The following is a 14,820-nucleotide window of genomic DNA, read 5'->3' as shown; positions in this document are numbered from 1 at the left end:
TTCACCAAAATCCTCATAGCTACTGGATTCCTCCAAAATGTCAAACTCTCTCTAGTGGTGACATTATCAAATGATCTGTTTTACTGGGAAAAAAAAAAAAAAAGGTAAAGTGTACTTTTAACCACAGGGAAACAGATCCATCTTTAAGTACCCAAAGTGATCAGATCATTCTCTCAGGAAGGTAACAGGGTAAACAAGATTACCAAGCAGCTTTGATTAACAGAGTCTATTATAAAAGTATATGATACTTCACAACACACAGCTATGTTGTGTCAGGTATTAGAGACAACCAATGCTTTGAATTCCATATTAATATTCCATGTAACACAACATGAACATCACTGGATTTCCTTCAGTTGACAATTTAATGTTATAAATTGACAATTACCTAAGAGGAGTTTTATGATAATAGAAAAGTTTGGCAAGCTTTATAAAATCCAAGGCATATTCTTGAGCAGGATCAACAAACAGAACCTAAAAGAAAGTAGATAATCTATAATCACAATTTTGTTTTAACATTTTAGAATTTTCATAAAATTCAAGGTTAGTCTAATTTCTATAGCTAAAAGTATGAAATTCAGGGTACAATTTTTTTAGAAATGTCTAGCAATTCTAAAGAATTTTGAGGTATGCATATAAGAAAGAATTTCATAGTTTATGAGGAATTTCTAAAGGCGGCACATCCAAGTATAATAATACATAGAATTTAAAGAGAGATTACTTTTCTTTTTGAAGCCCAGCACAAAGGAAATGTTTTTTACGAGAAGTGAAATACGTTATTATAAATTTTCACTGGATTTTTTGTGATAAATTTTTTTTGTGTGTGTGAGGCAGATCAGCCCTGCACCAACATCTGCGAACGCTCCTCTTTTTTTTTTTTTTTGCTGAGAAAGACCGGCCCTGGGCCAACATCCGTGCCCATCTCTCTCTACTTTATATGGGATGCCAAGCGGTGCGTTGGTGTGCACCCGGGATCTGAACTGGCAAACCCTGGGCCGCCGCAGCGGAGCGCACACACCTAACTGCTTGCGCCACCGGGCCGGCCCCTTGTGATAAATTTTTTTAAAAAAGAAATAGAAATTAAATTCTGACCAACAAAAAATAGCATTAACATAACTGTTTGCTCTAGGTTGGTGTAGGAAATAAAATATTCACTTCCTATGTGAAAAAATAAAGCCCTAGGTGTTTTCTCCATATTTCAAAGTTCTATAAGGTTGTTTAATATTGTAATAATGAACTTATATGCATAGATGATAAAGTGGTATTTTTGTATTTTTCCCTGAAATGTACTAAACTTTCATCATTAGTTCTTTGTAATAAAGAAGGAAGAAAAGTTAGATCATAAATTCCTTTCAGAAAATGTAAAAGTAACCCATCAACTTAATATTGGTATTATAAAAGTACATGAGGGCTAAATAATAAGAGGCAGATTACGTGACATTGCTAGCTTTTGATAACCAGGCCAGCCATGCCACCTCAAGCTTGTTGCATCAGACAAATATTTCCTTCCTTATTACTCAGATGTATTTACCAAGAACAAGGGTAATCCAAAAACAATGTTGATATCTTTATAAAAGATGTATACAAAATGCCAAAATACAAAACTCACCAAATTATGAAAATTACGCCTTATGGAAGGTATACCTCCAGGGAATATTGGCTTCAGAAGCTCCTGGCAACTTGCAGGCCACGTAACATACAAATTATCATTTTCTAAGTCATTAATCCACTAGAAAAGAATCCACAAATCTGTAAAAGCTATATTAATACTTAAATCATTTTCAAAGCCAGATTTCACTCTATCAAACGACAAGTGAAAATATACAAAGATTTTCTATATTTCTGATTAAATACAGGAAGCCAGTTGAATATACTTTAAATTAAGGGACACACTATGAACAACAATTTTATATCACCGTGGCCTTTTACATTAAGCCTTCCCCCTAAAACAACTGACTCCTTTTACTCATGTTTGTTTTTCATATTAAAAAATAAAATTGTATAAAAATTACTCTCTATAAACCGTTTACAAGAGATAAGTATTTATCTTAATTATCAGCAGTATAGAAGGTAATGAGGCCCTCCACTTCCCCTCTCAAATTTAAAGGATTGGACATAAGGAAAATAAAATATAAAAGTTATAAAAGTTATATTATAAAACCGACACGTTGGATGTTTACCTCTAATCAAGATGGAATGAACTATGTTAGACTAACCCTCCCGCCTGAAACAATGATGAAAGCCGGAGAGACATATAAGGCACTGTTCAGAGGCATGGAGGTGGGGTCAACCAAGAGTCAAGGACTGAGGAGCTACAACCCTTGAGACCAGGAGGTGTCAGAGGCAAGCTCCACATTCTCCTCAACGCTGTCCCTGGGGGCATTTTCCAAAGTGCAGCCTGGAGGAAGAGAACTCAAATAGAAAGGGACAGTCATATTGGGCTGGAGAGAGAAGTCCAAGTTAGGGTTGCCAAAGCGGTGGGGTGTGAGGCAAGGCGGAACCAAGGGGAGAGGAAACTGCAAGGAAGAAACCAAAGCAGCACCACACAAATTCCTCTCATTTGCTGACTGCTAACCCGCACATACACATGGCAACCCCCTCCCCAAAATGCCAGGAGAAAACAGAACCTAGGAGGTTGAAGCTGCAGCCATAACACGGTACTGAGGAGACATAGGTCAGAGTTCAAGGTGAAGGGACTTTGCTAAACACTGTACTGTCATTTGAGTACTGACACTGTACTGTCATTTGAGACCCAGTAGAGCCAGACCTTAGGAGTAAGAGACAAAATAGAAGAGTTCACACAAAGCCTAAAAACAAGCCCTCAACAGAATCAAGTGAGCACCTCTACTTGGACTGCCAGAACAAACCTTCCGACTCTTTGCTGCTATAACTTTTCATCAGCAATTTCTGGCTTTTATCAAAAACTGTCACACAAAAAGAAAAGAACCACATAAAATGCAAGACAAAAAACACAATAGAAAGGGACTTGAGCAAAAACTTTAAAATAACTACGAATATATATTATTAAAAGAACAAAAATACATGGAAAGATGGAAAATTTTAACAGAGAATGAAAATCTATTAACAAAATAACCAAAAGGACATTCTAGAATTTAAAAACCGCGTCTGTAATTAACAACAGTAAAAACTTATTAGGGGGCCGGCTCCGTGGCTTAGCGGTTAAGTGCACACGCTCCACTTCTGGCGGCCCGGGTTCGGATCCTGGGCACACATCGACGCACCACTTCTCCGGCCATGCTGAGGCCGCGTCCCACATACAGCAACTAGAAGGATGTGCAACTATGACATACAACTATCTACTGGGGCTTTGGGGGAGAGAAAAAAAAAGAAGGAGGATTGGCAATAGATGTTAGCTCAGAGCCGGTCTTTCTCAGCAAAAAAAAAAAAAAAAAGAACTTATTAGGCAAGTTTAATTACAGACTGGAAGAAGAGACAGGGATTAGTAGACTGAATAACAGATCAATAGAATATATATTAACTAATGTGCTAGAGAAAAAGATTATGCAAAATTGAAACAGTGTAAGAGAGATGAGCGACACAGGCAAAAGGTCTAACACACATGACACTGAAAGTTCTGGAGGAGAGAAAGAATGGGACAAAGCAATGCTTGAAGAAATTAGGAGGCTTTTGCAGTAAGTTAGATGTGCATTTTTAGTGCTTAACTAAGTCAGAGGCAGTGACTTTAGAGAGAAGTCAGAATCAAGAGACACACACAAAGAGGGATGAGTAAGAGGGAGGAATCTAGGATAATTCATGCCTTTCATAAAGGAACACCATATCAGCACTGAGATATTAGGCTCTAACAGAAGTAGGCTTTTCCAGCAGAGAGGACAGGAAAGTAGAGAGGGAGTTAACTCAATTCTAGCCATACTTAAGATGTCCCTAAGACATCTGCGGAGGGATAATGGTGGACAGTTGCAACAATTTCTATGTTAGTGGTTAACAAGTGTGATGGGGATCTGGGATTAGCTTATTTCCACTATAATTTGCCTGGGTAGTACAGAGATTGAAGGGAGAACTTTGGCCTCCCTGCAAAAGTCAGGAGCAGTGTATCTTGTTTATGCTTCTGAGGTAATTCTTGCCAAGATGTGAGGGTAACGGGAACAGTTCTAAAGATCCTCACAATACGGCAGGAACCCCCTGTGAACTGGAAATCTCTGTAGACTCAGTCAGCAGTGTCTAGATTAGTTAATTGTTCTTCTATGGGGATCCCAGGCCAGAGGAGGAGAAGGCACCAAGTAGAGGATGTGACTATCTGATCCCCTCAGTGGTCAGTTATGTTTCTTGCTTTAAGTGAGAAACTGGCCTTATGCTTTATGTATCAGTCCCACTGAACTTGATTAATGATTGGCAGTAGAGTCACTTTTAATGTGGATCAAAACAGCTGGAGGTGTTTATTTAAAATGTGGATTCCTTGGCCCTACTTCAGACCTACTAAATCAGAATCTCAGAACAGGCCCTGGGAATCTCCATTTGAAACTAGTGCCCTGCGTGATTCTCATCACAAATAATAAAGTTAGAAAGCTATTTATAGCCTTATTTATAACATGGGTGTTGGGTAAACTAATCGAGATAATAGCCTGATCTATCTGGAGAACTACTGAAACAACACCGGAAATCACAACGAATAGGCCCAGAGAGACCTAAGTGCCCTCTCTTTAGTCTCAAGCAAACCTACAGAAGCATCAACAGCTGGAAGAGCGGCCTCACAAGCTGCATGCAGAACTGGCGTTGACATTCCAATCATCTACCTCACTGGTCCTGTTAGTCCTAACTCTGGCCTTTATATCTACTGTTAGGAATGATGAAAAGTTCTGGAAATGGATAATGGTGATGGTTGTCCAACCTTGTGAATGTACTTAATGACAGTGAATTACACACTTAAAATGGTTAAAAGAGCATATCTTATATTACATATATTTTAATTCAATAAAAAATTACTTTGTGACACTGTCAGACAGAAGTTCCTTGGAAAAGAACGCCTCCTGAAGGTGTCCAAGAGTTGGGGAAGAGAGCAGGAGACTTTATAGGAGCACCACAGTAGGAGATTTCAGCCCAGGGAAATGTGACTTTGAGGAGGGTGGGGGCAGTGGGAACAGCATCAGGGCTGCTCCACCCCACGAGTGACTGTCCTCTACTGCCATTTAACTTAGAGGACCAGGATGTTATTTTATAAATGGAGCTGCAAAGTTGCTTTATAGATCTGTTTCTTATGTCCAGAATAGCCTTGAAAATTACTTCCCTCATCTTCTCAGTGTGACTCACACTTCCAGCATTCTTCTTCAAAGGCTAAAAAAGATAAATACTTAAAAAGCACAAAGTATTATGATTACCAAGATGGTCATTCCTTTTTCTGATAAAACATTTTTAGAAAAGACTCCATTATTAGGCTTAAAGATATCCAAGTGGGGGCCAGCCCGGTGGTGTAGCAGTTAAGTGTGCACGCTCTGCTTCAGTGGCCCGCGGTTCGCAGGTTTGGATCCTGGGTGCGCACCGATGTGCTGTTTGTCAAGCCACGCTGTGGTGGCGTCCCATATAAAGGAGAGGAAGACAGGCATGGATGTTAGCCCAGGGCCAATCTTCCTCAGCAAAAAGAGGAGGATTGGCAACAGATGTTAGCTCAGGGCTAATCTTCCTCACACACACACAAAAAAATCCAAGTAAAGGTAAAATCTAGCCAATGAGAGAACATAGTCTAAAGAGTAGTAAAAAACAGTTACAATAAACATTTATAACAAGTCACTTAGTGTTCTAGAAAATATCAACGGCAGCTAATAACTTATGTGATTTTTCCTGAGTCTGAGGTCTTTGATATTCAGGGAATACGGCACTTCTTTGCTGCTGTTATCGTTCTACGATTCTTAGAGGGTGGACTGAATTTATAAGTGGAAAGGCTGTCAGGTAGGATAAAAGTAACTGTAATAACTGAGATACTTCAGAAGGAATCCCCTAAATTTTTATAGGAAACAATTAGCAAGACATTTAAAGAGGTTACGGTTTTTTTCCCTTAAAAACTTTTTTTTTCTGATAAGTAATACATATCCACTGTTAAAAATTTGGAATTTACAGAAAAGTATGAAGGAAAAAACCCAACTACCCATTAAACCACATCATCCCTTAATAACATTTTGATATATTTCCTTCTGATCCTCTGTCCATCTTTTCACATGATAGTATCATATAACTTTCTATTTTTTATTTAACATGAGAACACAGCCATTGTCCCTGGTTATTAAAAGATATTCATAAACATAATTTTAATGGCTGAATAATACTTGATTATGTGGATATACAATTTATAACATTTCTCTGTCATAGAACCTAATTCATTTCTATTTTATTTGTTTTAACAACATGCAGTGATGATCATAGCTTTGGATATAAAAATTATTCCCCATTTCCTACTATTTCTTTATGGTAGTTGCCAGCAAAATTACCAGAGCAAAGTATATGAGCACTGTAAGGGTAAAACAGCCATAATTTTTTAAAAGGCTAGGCCAATTAACACTCTCTTTCCATGTGTCCTTTTATCCTTTTATATCTCCTCAGTTACGTTGCAGTTTTTATTACTAGTTATTAAGATTATTTTATTACATAGAAGTTATTAAGATATTATCAAGGTATTTAAATTTTTATATTATGAATAAATCATTACATCTTCCAAAAGGTTTTTGGGAAAAAAGCTTTTGATCTGTTTACTGTCACTTCAAACTCACTTTACTAAAATCTCTTATTAATGATAATGGCTTTCCTTGGGGAGTTTTAGTTACATAATCTTTATGTCATGCAATATTTTTATTTTCTCATTTCTAATAGTTATACTTATTATAATAATGTTAAGTCATAATGGTGATATGGACATACTTATATTGATTATGTTGTAACTGGAACGCTCCCAGATTTTCATTGTTAAAAGTTATGTTTTATGTTGGTTTGAGATAAATATTTACTTATTCATTCAAGGAATATTTATATTTATTGACTTTCTACTAAAACCAGGGATATAACGGTGAGAGAAAAAAGTGGGTAAAATTCCTACCTTAAAGAAGTTTTATATAGTCTAGTAAGAAACAAAGCCATCAGAGAATCAGAGGATAAATGTAAAATTATAACTGTGCTAAGTATATGGAGAGATTGGTAGTTCTATCACATATAATAAATACGTATATATACACACGTGTGTGTGTGTGAAAGTGTTAACTCAGCAGGCCTTGGTTGCTCACACCTTGCACATTCCCAAGAAGGGTCTGTTTTTGTGACAGAGGTTCTGCAGATTGGCTCCTGGGAATTGAGCTCTTGGAATGTTCTGATTGATAAGGGCTTTTTGCATGCTCAGGGCCTTGCCGCATGCTGCAGCAGTTTGTAGAGTTTATACAAACCATATGATTTATGATGAACACCTGCTTCTCCTCTGAGGGTCTGGAGCCTTAGTGACTCAGACAAGTCACATAGCCATTACATGCCTATATGACAGACCCCTTTTCAAACCCCTGGACCCCCGGGCTCAAGTGAGCTTCCCCAGCAGGTAGCTCTTTGCACGTATCGTCACATGTTGAATGAAGCATGTCCTGGACAACTCCACTAGGAGCGAATTCTTGGAAACTTGCATCTAGTTTCCTCTGGACTTCACCCCATGCCCGTTCTCACTCTGCTGATATTGCTTGTATTCTTTTGCTCTAATAAAACGTAACCATGAGTATACCAACTTCTGGGCCTTTTGAATCCTTTTAGCAAATCACCGAACCTGAGGGTAATCTCAGGGACTCCTTGACACAATGTGTACAGGCATATCTCATTTTATAGCACTTTGCTTTATTGCGCTTTGCAGACATTGTGTTTTTTACAAATTGAAGGTTTGGGGCAACTCTGTGTTGACTGAGTCTATTGGTGCCACTTTTCCAACCGCATTTGCTCACTTTGTGTCTCTGTGTCACATCCTGGTAATTCTTGCAATATTTCAAACTTTTTCATTATTACCATATTTGTTATGGTGACCTGTGATCAGTGGTCTTTGATGCTACTATTGTAATTGTTTTGGGGTGCCATGAACCACGCCCATATAAGACGGTGAACTTAATCAACAAATGTGTGTGTTCTGACTACTCCACTGACCAGCTGTTCCCCTCTCTCTCTCCTTGAGCCTCCCTATTCCCTGAGACACAACAATATAGAAATTACGCCAATTAATAACCCTATGATGGCCTCTAAGTATTGAAGTGAAAGGAAGAGTTGCACATCTCTCACTTTAAGTCAAAAGCTAGAAATGATTAATTTTAGTGAGGAAGACATGTCCTTAGTAAGGAAGGTAAAGAAGCAAGTGCTGATGTAGAAGCTACACCAAGTTATCCAGAAGATCTAGCTAAGATAATTAATCAGGTGTTTACACTGAACAACAGATTTTCAATGTAGATAAAACAGCCTTATAATGGGAGAAGATGCCATCTAGGACTTGCATAGCTAGAAAGAAGTTAATACCTGGCTTCAAAGCTTCAAAGGACAGGCTGACTCTCTTATTAGGAGCTAATGCAGCTAGTGACTTTAAGTTGAAGCCCATGCTCATTCACCACTCCAAAAATCCTAGGACCCTTAAGAATTAGGGTCTAAAGCTACTCTACCTGTGCTCTATAAATGGAACCATAACCCTGGCTGACAGCACATCTGTTTACAACATGGTTTACTGAATATTGTGAGCCAACTGTTGAGAACTGCTGCTCAGAAAAAGATTCCTTTCAAAATATTACTGCTTACTGACAATCCACCTGGTCACCCAAGAGCTCTAATGGAGATGTACAATGAGATTAATGTTGTTTTCATGCCTGCTAACACAACATCATTCTGCAGCCCGTGGATCAAGGAGTAATTTTGACTCTCAACTCTTATTCTTTAAGAAATACACTTTGTAAGGCTACAGCTGCCATAGCCAGTGATTCCTCTGATGGATCTGGGCAAAATCATTTGAAAACCTTCTGAAAAGGATTCACCATTCTAGATGCCATTAAGAACATTTGTGATTCGTGGGAAGAGGCCAAAATATCAACAGTAATTAATTCCAACCCTCATGGATGACTTTGAGGCTTCAAGACTTAAGTGGAAGAAGTAAGTGCGGATGTGGTGGAAATAGCAGGAGAACTAGAATTAGAAGTGGAGCCTGAAGACCTCACTGAATTGCTGCAATCTCATGATAAAACTTTAACAGATGAAGAGTTGCTTCTTCTGGATGAGCAAAGAAAGTGGTTTCTTGAGATGGAATCTACTCCTGATGAAGATTGTTGAAATGACAACAAAAGATCTAGAACATTACATAAATTTAGTTGATAAAGCAGTGGCAGAGTGTGAGAGGACTGGCTCCAATTTTGAAAGAAGTTCTACTGTAGGTAAAATACTATCAAATAGCATCAAATGCTACAGAGAAATTGTGAAAGGAAGAGTCAATTGATGCAAACTTCATTGTTGTTTTATCTTAAGAAATTGCCACAGCCACTCTAACCTTCAGCAAGCACACCCTGATCAGTCAGCGGCCATCAACAGCAAGGTAAGACCCTCCACCAACAAAAACATTACGACTTGCTGAAGGCTCAGATGATGGTTAGCATTTTTTAGCCATAAAGTATTTTTAAATTAAGGTATGTACATTATTTTTTTAGACATAATGCTATGAACACTTAATAGACTATAGTGTAAACATAACTTTTATATGCATTAGGAAATCAAAAAATCTGTGGCACTTGATTTACTGTGATATTCACTTTTTTGTGGTGGCCTGGAACTAAACCTGCAATATCTCCGAGGTACGTCTCTACATGAAAAAATCACCTAATCTGGATAGTTAGGAGAAGCTTCTCTCAGGAAGTATTGTTTGGAGCTTAACTCTGAAAAGAAGAGTAGGAACTGACTGGATAGAGGGAGGAAAAACTGCTTTCCAAGCAAGAGACAAGGGATATGGTGAAAAGAATATTTCCCAGTCTAAGAAATGAAAAAAGGGACTAGGCCATTTACAGCTTCACAGGCCACAGCAAGGACTGTTTTATGCTTTAGGCAAGGGAGAGCGATGTGATCGGATTGTGAAGAATTCACTCAGGCTCTAACACATAGACCAGAATGTGAGGAGGCCGCTGCAAGTTGTCTAGGCAAGACTTTCATTACATTAAGGTGGTAGTCCTATATCCTCAGATTTTAACTATTTTGTGTTTCATTATTGCTGTTGTTCACGTGATTACTTTGTTGTTCTTGTTTGCTTTGTTTTCATATTTAATGGAAAGATACTTAAAGAGAGGAAGTGGGTGTTCTTGCGAGGGAATACAGAGAACACAAGGAGGGGGAAAGAAGTCCAAGAGTGAGAGGGGATGAGTCTATATTTTTACTTTTTCTTCTCACTGGGTCCTCCTACAACCTATTTCAAAATACTTAAATTTATTCTAAAGCCCGCCAGTACTTGGTTTTATGTTAAGTCTTATATCTACTAAAGGATTTAAACAAGGAATTACATGAGCACTTACCATTATAGAAGAATGCCTAATGTCTAATGCATAAGTAGAGTCCCAAACATGTGAATTTAATTTTAAAAATTTGCTCATATCTTCTCCATTGATCCCAAGATTGTGAAGGCCATTCATCATTTTTCCTTCTAGTTTCAGCATATCCAAAAGACTTTGGTTAAAAGCAAAGAAATGTTTTATTCCAACTTGCCAAAATTAAAAAAAAATCCTTTAAAGTTTATAGCTTTCTCAGAGCATTAGAATCAAGTTTCATTCGTATTTTCATTAATAGCAAGAAAATATATTATGAAATTAAACTCATTAACAAATAAGACAAGAAGTTCTTCTAATCAGTTATCCAGGGTAAACTTATATTGAGGTTTTTTTGTTTTGTTTTGTTCTTTTAGTGGTAACAAAATCTTACTATTTAAAAGATAAAACAAGTTATCTTTATTATATTCCTTGCCAAAAAAGTGAGGATATGCTCACCCCTGAGCAAGCCAAAAATGAAGGGAAAAATGTATTAGGTCACTCTTTTGATAAATCTTCTACAAAAACAACATGAAACATAACCTAAAATATACAATTTTAATACAGAGGAAGCCTCATTAAAGCATGAAAGTTCACATCTGTTTAGAATACATATTAAAATTTCTACTTATATAATAATGTGATAGCTCAAACATGACAGAAAGTGTTACTGCTAAAAATAAAAACATCGTCAAAAATTACCCTATTGACAAAAAGTGTGTGCAATTTGACTCTTCAAACTACTATCAAGCTTGTACTGTGTGCCAGGTAAGTGTCAAGTACTTTTCAAACAGAGCTCCTCCGAGTCTCATGACCACCTCAGGAAGTTCAAATGCTGCACCTGAGGCTAAGACAGGTGAAGTCTCCTGCCCAGGTCCCTCATCTAGTGGAGTCTCAGAGCTGGGATATGAGTGCTATAGGAATGCAGTGCTTCCCTGTATCTGTAAAGATAAGGCTTTATGGACTGTAGTAAAAGGTAAAAATGTCTGAAAAGGTAAAAATTTACTAGGCAAGGAGAAATTTTATTACTTTTTGAAACCAAGTGTTAAAATTCACACTTATAGGGGCCGGCCCGGTGGCGCAAGCGGTTAGGTGCGCGCGCTCCGCTGCGGCGGCCCGGGGTTCGCTGGTTCGGATCCCGGGCGCGCACCGACGCACTGCTTGGCAAGCCATGCTGTGGCGGCATCCCATATAAAGTGGAGGAAGATGGGCACAGATGTTAGCCCAGGGCAGTCTTCCTCAGCAAAAAAAGAGGAGGATTGGCGGATGTTAGCACAGGGCTGATCTCCTCACAAAAAAAAAAAAAAAAAAAAAATTCACACTTATAATATTCAACCTAAGTGCTTCATTAAAAAATTGAGTCATGAAAATTATTTCGCCTTTCAGAAATGAATAGAATCAGAATAAAGCAAAATATGGATTTCAAAATACAGTGCTCAGGGAGGATTATAGAGATCTCCATTTAAAAAGTAGAGATCTAGAGGCTAGCCCGGTGGTGTAGTGGTTTAAGTTCGCGCGCTCCGCTTCGGTGTCCTGGGGTTCGCAGGTTCGGAGCCCGGGTGTGGATCTACGCACTGCTTATCAAGCCATGCTATGGCAGGCGTCCCACATATAAAGTAGAGGAAAATGGGCACGGATGTTAGCTCAAGGCCAATCTTCCTCAGCAAAAAGAGGAGGATTGGCAACAGATGTTAGCTCAGGGCTAATCTTCCTCACACACACACACACACACACACACACACACACACACACACACACACACACACACACACACACACACACACACACACACACACACACACACACACACACACACACACACACACACACACACACACACACACACAGTAGAGATCTAATATCTGAACTCTTAAGAAAGCTGTCTCATAAGTATTTCAAGCTGGCCTGTATGACTTCAGCTGTGCACCTCTGTATCCTAGACAGTTTTGACCACTGCTTTACAAAGCAAACTTTTTACCAGCCTCCAGACCTATTAGGAGATGAGTGTGATAAAGAGCACTAGCTTAAATATCACAAATTACCAATCTAATAATAAGATTTAATCTAGGCTTTAACACTACGTCACATGTGGCTTCTTGAAATTCTTAACCCCTTTAGTTTAAATTTTCTCATTTGTAAAACAAGAATTTTGGATTGCTTTGCCGATGTTTTCTCCATTTTAAAAATTAAATGACGTTTATTGATTTTTTTGTGTAATAGAATTTTAATATTCCCCAGAGGTCTTGTAACTCTCATCTTTGTTATCTCAACCTAGCTTCTAAGGAAACCCACCAACAGAAAAACTAGGTGGAGTTACATGGTACACTGGAAAGGGCATGAGATTTCAAATCCTATTATTTGCTAGCTGTGTTCCTATCTGCGTGAGATCTCTCTGAGTCTGCGTTTCCCCATCTATAAAAAGACAATAGTAATAATCACTTTATAAGGTATTAGGATTAAAATAATTTACTACTGGGCGCACAGTTGCTCCTCAACAAGCATTAGTTTCTTCCTAGCTCTTCTCAAATCTTAAATTTTGGATACTGATTTTAAAAAACCAGTTCTTTAATATGCCAGGTTAATTTATCAGGAAATTTCGTTGTATCTATGAATTTTGAAATAATTAAAATCATTTCTCATGCTTCTCTTTTAAATAGTTACTATCTTTAGATTTGCTTAGAACCCTTCACTGGCTTCTCCTGCCCTTCAGATAAAAGGCCAAAATCCAAAACCATGTTCCACAATCTGATCCTTGCCCACCCGTGTGACCTCAGCTTCTTCCAGCTCCTCCTCATCCCACAGTCTGGCCATACTAGACTCTTCATTTTCTCACATATGCCATGCTTGAAGAATCTTCAATCTTCACTTTGCCTGATTCATCCTTTAAGTCTTAGCTTAAATATCACTTCCTTGAAAAGATCTGATATCCACTGTCCCCATGTTTCATCAAGAACTAGTTTAAATCTCTGGAGTGATACACTGCTAAAGCACTGCACTTTCTTTTTTATAAACCTTATCACACTCGAATTATTTATTTAATATCAGTTATCCCATTAGACTGTAAATTTCACTTATTTCTGTCTTGTTCACCACTACCCCCAATAGCTAGCAGTTTCTATAGCATAGTAGGCACTCAGATATTTACTGAATTGAATTTTAATAGTGAATTCATTTTCTAATATTGAATTTTAATGTTGCTTGCATTACAAATATATATTTATCAAGAGCTCAAAAGAATTCTGAGCCAGATAACTTTATTAAGATACAGAAAAAACTACAGAAGTGGGGATATCAAGACACCTTGGCTATTCTTTCTTTCTGGTAGTAATACTGTAGTGACACTACTTAAGTAGGAACAGACAAACTAACAAACTAATAAAATGAGTAATATTCAATTTGTACCAGTTTCTGTCTGGTCAAGTCTGTGGCTAAGGTGACTGCTTAGAGACAAAGATGTTAGCAGCTCTAAAGTAGATATATAAGACACCATTTATGGAACTCCCCAAATTTACTTAGTCCTACCCGTCTTTCTCCCTGGTCACTGCCCCACCTCCCACTGTCTTGGCCTCCTTTGGGGACCACACGTAGGCTTGGCAGAGTCTTGACTGAACCAATGCTGACCTGACCCAGGGAGCCTGTGGCTCCTCCCACTACTTCCAGGATCAGAGGAAGAAGGGCTAGGCCATGGGGCATGGTATCACCACAACCCCAAAACGCAAGGAGAGACAGGAGATAGGAAGGAAGTGCAGAATAATTACCCACTCACTTTCTTCCCCAAGTGGACAATTCTGAAGTACCAGTTGCACAGGACCTCTCCCTCGATCCAGGTGTAACTTCAGTAATTTGACATTTTCCCTCCTCCCCTCTCTCCTGCATCATTTTCTTCCATTCATCAATCTCTTCACACTGATTTTATTCTACATGTTCTGATCTTTTTCTGAGAACCTCTTTGATTGTTTATTTTGTGCTAAAAATGTCAAAAGATATAAATATCCTCACATACTTTCTTTTCATCCTTTAAGGGAATTATAGTAGCTGCAACTAGTGATCACATCAATGAAGAACAAAAATGTATCACACATCCTGCTGATGACTAATTACCAGGTGGAGGAGCCAAGGGGGTTGTATTTCCTGAATAACCTACAGCCTTCTAAATTACCTGTCAAAAAGTTCCTGCTTTGAAAATTTCCCCATACACTGCCACAGAAAACGTTCCAAAATCTACATACCATTTCACTCTCTCTTTTAAACCCGTGTTCACTTTTTCTTAGCACAGATATAATTTTTGTCCCTC

At 38.2% G+C, this 14,820-nt stretch overlaps 1 protein-coding gene across 2 annotated transcripts in view; it reads right to left on the bottom strand.

Annotated features, from left to right (window-relative positions):
* The window catches only part of UGGT2 (UDP-glucose glycoprotein glucosyltransferase 2), a 189,658-nt gene that overhangs the window by 106,696 nt on the left and 68,142 nt on the right, over positions 1-14,820 (bottom strand). For both annotated transcript variants that reach the window (XM_087435913.1, XM_004423119.3), the window contains exons 12-14: positions 10,518-10,668; positions 1,610-1,729; positions 389-474 (exon numbers count right to left, since the gene is read on the bottom strand). In XM_087435913.1, coding sequence (XP_087292039.1) covers positions 389-474; positions 1,610-1,729; positions 10,518-10,668 — 357 coding nt within the window. The remainder of the gene's footprint in view (positions 1-388; positions 475-1,609; positions 1,730-10,517; positions 10,669-14,820) is intronic.

Source organism: Ceratotherium simum, chromosome 10 (assembly GCF_057802395.1).
Source record: "Ceratotherium simum simum isolate JZ-2026a chromosome 10, ASM5780239v1, whole genome shotgun sequence".
In the NCBI taxonomy this organism is placed as follows: Eukaryota; Metazoa; Chordata; class Mammalia; order Perissodactyla; family Rhinocerotidae; genus Ceratotherium; species Ceratotherium simum.
The sequence above is the reverse complement of the archived record's forward strand: the minus strand, read 5'-3'. Positions and strand labels throughout refer to the sequence as shown.